General features: G+C 41.7%; 1 protein-coding gene across 1 annotated transcript in view; it reads right to left on the bottom strand.

Moving 5' to 3' along the window:
- LOC106537362 (laminin subunit alpha-1) overlaps nucleotides 1-3,766 on the bottom strand; it is a gene marked incomplete at its 5' end in the record, with an annotated part of 20,109 nt that overhangs the window by 2,844 nt on the left and 13,499 nt on the right. Inside the window, 11 exon segments of the mRNA XM_014034739.1 lie at nucleotides 51-200; nucleotides 276-465; nucleotides 613-716; nucleotides 867-1,050; nucleotides 1,128-1,325; nucleotides 1,400-1,551; nucleotides 1,625-1,777; nucleotides 2,575-2,689; nucleotides 2,765-2,906; nucleotides 3,011-3,155; nucleotides 3,229-3,379. Of these exon segments, the coding sequence (XP_013890193.1) occupies nucleotides 51-200; nucleotides 276-465; nucleotides 613-716; nucleotides 867-1,050; nucleotides 1,128-1,325; nucleotides 1,400-1,551; nucleotides 1,625-1,777; nucleotides 2,575-2,689; nucleotides 2,765-2,906; nucleotides 3,011-3,155; nucleotides 3,229-3,379 (1,684 nt within the window).

Below are 3,766 nucleotides of genomic sequence, written 5' to 3'. Positions count from 1 at the left end.
TATTATCACTGCTTCAGTGTAATTACAGTCAAAATGATTAGCAGTCATACATTGATCCTCCTGCTGGACACTCCGTGAGGTAACCCTCCCAGGTACAGTCTCTTGTCCACATCCAGGCGGTGTCCTTTGATTGTGATGGGCTCTGGAGGTGAACCATCAACAGAAACCCACATTGATCGTCGGTTCACCTCCACCCTGACCTGAGAGGGTTACATGTGATTGTTCAGTGTAATCTGAACTTCCATCACAAACTGATGTACCAAATAAGAACTCACATCATGCCACTCGCCATCATTAATAACAAGAGATGAGGCAATAGAGGCGGGGCCTTTTCCAAAGTCAGTTGACAACCTGACACGGCCCTCTTTGAGACTGAGGGCCACAAAGTCCATCAGTTTGGAGTAAGAGAGAAGAATTATCAGTCCTTCCAGACCACGGCTTCGAAGTACCAACCTCATGGATATACTGAGGAGGAGAAAACATAAAACACACAACAAACAACACAACAGGTAAACAATAGACATTACAGTAGTACTAGGTAAATCAGATATTTTTTATACAGAACAGCAACAGACTTCCACCCAACCCTTCCATGGAGTCATGGATACTCACCTTTTCTGAGCTGTTCTGGGGTTGATGAAGGTCATGTGACTGTGTCTGGATAAACCAAACTGAGCTGCTGATGGCAGAAAGGTAGGATTTTCATCTGAAACACACTGGATCCCAAACAGATGAAGAAAACTCATTTCGTTGATCGATAAATGTCCACAAATTTCTTTATCAATTAATAAAAAAAAACTGTTATAATATTACATTATTGATGAATAATTGTCTCTAAATTCTTTACAGATAAGTGCCATATTTACCTGTAAAGTTTGAGGTGTGGATACACTTTGGTGTTTAGGTTGGGCTAAAGGCAGATCTACAGGGTCAGATGCTGATTCTACATCCTGGTTTTCAGGAAGCATTGCCCTTCTACCCCTCTCCTCAAATAAGCAACTGTTAAGCTCTGCGCCCTCATACCTGACTGCTGCTGATAGGTCAACAGGTCTGCAAAGAGCCACCAATCAAGAGTTAACCAGTTAGAAAGACAACACACAGACACTCTGTTTGAAAGATTAACTTACATTCTGTCCATCACTACATGTTGGATGCAACCTCTAAATGACCTGCTTAAAGCACGCAATCTGATTGGCAGACAGGTCTTGTTCTCAGGTGGGACACCACCAACGAATAAAGATAAGGGGGACAACTGAGAAAACGGGACTTCTGACATCAGAGAAACAGATTTTAAGTGTCCGTCATCCACCTGCAAGGACAAAGATCTGACAGACTAAAAGGTGAGACAGTGCATACTGGTGGGACATGTGAGATCTGTCAAGTTCAAAGGAACACCTACTTTCTGTTGATAGAAACAATCACAGAGTGTTTTTTTCCTTCACTGAAAGATCCTTCATCAGATTTCATCACTGTGACGGCACCAGTGGCTCCAAATACACCCCCAAGCTCCACCTCTACAGCACCTGAGACCAGGTGAACTGACAGGAAGTGCTGCAAACACACAATCATGCAGTATGTAGCATCATGTGGTGTCAGGGTGTGCCATGTAACTTGTGAGTCTCACCTGTTTGTGTGTTCGGTCTTTACCAAAGGCAGCCAGAAGGAGTCCTGACTGCTTGTTGGAGGAAAAGGTAAGGAGAAGCTCCACCTCCTCACTGAATGATGGAGGAGGTATCTGGACAAAGCCTCCAGGCAAAATGGACACACTTCTCACCGCCTAGTCAATCAATCAATCAATCAATCAATCAATCACTCAATCAATCAATCAATCAATCAATCAATCAATCAATCAATCAATCAATCAATCAATCAATCAGATCAAATGATTTAGTTTGATTTTAACATTTGTCTGGTTCAGTTGTGTAGCATGTGTCAGGTTTCAGGACTATGGATGGTGTTGATGCTCCTTTGAGCCAACAACACAATGGTGTCAATTCTGTCAGATAGGTTGTGGTATTCCTGTTTTTTTTTTTTTTAAAGTTAACCAAATATTTTGATTGTTGAGGATGCTTCTCTTCTAACTAAAGTCCCTTCTTATCTGAGGAATCTTATCAATTCAACTCAGGAAGAACACCAGCAAACAGATGAAGAAGTCTTGGGTTTTAGCCATCCAGAGCTTCCAAAAAGTTCTGAATCAAATTTTCAGTCAGGTTGATTTGAATTTACAACTTGGTGCATGTGATGACAGCATCTCTCATTTAAACCAAGACCTTCCGGAGGGAGAGAGGTTTTCATGTCAGATCAATTTGCATAAATGGAAAATGTCACTGTAGCKTAAAGTTTGGACTTACTCTGTTTTAGTTTAAACTGCAGAAGAATCTCAGGTGAAAAGCAAAATGCTTACAAATCCAAAACAATACCAGCCTCCTTCATTTAAGTTTACCCAACCTGTCCTACCCTGGTTGATTGAGAAATTTAATAATATTAATAACCTTCTCTAGCATAACACATGTTCATTCTACTTGTGAATTTATAAAAACATCAGTACACATTGTTTGTATTAATWCACAGTACCGTGAGAAGGCAACCTTTCTGGACTCCATATGCATCTCTCAGCAGGTCAAAGTTGGAACGGGCAATCTCAACATTCTTTATACAGCCAACATATGACCTAGAAACAACCTGTTGTCTAGCAGCCAGAAAGATAACCAGGTGAGAGCATAAATAAAATATCTGTACTCAGATCATTTTCTGCTGATTTTACCTGACTGGTGTGGAAGACGGAAGTCCTCCGATATAGACTGGGTCAAGGTCAGAGCGGTTAAGGTCAGAAGCTGTTCCTGGAGACTCTGCCTCCAAAACCTCCTTATCTGATGATTGGTCTTCTGCCATTATAGACAGGTAACCTGGGCTCAAACAGTAATACCATTGCTTAGCTTTATCATTACTACTAAATACCACTGAAAATGGCAATCTGTAGTCCCAAACATCAGTTTTGTAGTCACAGTACCTTTTTGTTTGTTCCTCTGCAGTGTGATTTTGTACCAAACTCCTGTGTTGTACCTCCTGTTTGAGGTCTGGATTAAAGCACCTGATCCCAGGTCAAAGGTCAGACAGACATGCCCCTCTACTAGCTCCAAAGACAAGAAGTCCCTCTGAAAGAGCAAGACAGGGAAGTCTTAAACATGTCTCCTTCAGTAAAAGCCCTGTGTGTGTGGTGGGGGTTACCATGTTGATAGAAGCCAGGTACAGCAGCAGCCCACTTGGAGACAGAGTTTTAAACAGCATCACAATGGAAGTGGATGTTGCTTTCAGAGACTTGTGGACCACAGAGAAACCAGAACCATCGAAGTGGAAGGATGTCTCCTCTGCTTGGGGACTGAGAGACAGATGGGGGTAAATATTACATATCTGAGAGGTTCAAAGGTTATCTGAGCTTATACCTTGTGCGTTCCACTTGTTTTGATTCTACTGTAGTACATGTACTTGCAAACTAAACTGAAAATAGTTTTAGGTTTGCCAGTTTCCCTGATGAAAGAATGTTTGTTGATAATGTTGAATATGCCATCTTAAAAGTTATGATGTAGTGTTCCAGTGTAGATCCAGATAGGCATCATCTGGAGCAAGAATATCTATCAATGCTTGAAAACATGTTAATCTGTGGAGACGGTGTCTGTTCAAGTGTTTGTGATCATCCATCCATCCGTTTTCTGTACACGCTTCTTCCTTTTCAGGGTTGCGTGGGTCACTGGTGCCCATATCCAGC

This window comes from Austrofundulus limnaeus, unplaced genomic scaffold (genome assembly GCF_001266775.1).
Source record: "Austrofundulus limnaeus strain Quisiro unplaced genomic scaffold, Austrofundulus_limnaeus-1.0 Scaffold2270, whole genome shotgun sequence".
In the NCBI taxonomy this organism is placed as follows: Eukaryota; Metazoa; Chordata; class Actinopteri; order Cyprinodontiformes; family Rivulidae; genus Austrofundulus; species Austrofundulus limnaeus.
This window is presented reverse-complemented; position numbering and strand designations above follow the sequence as displayed.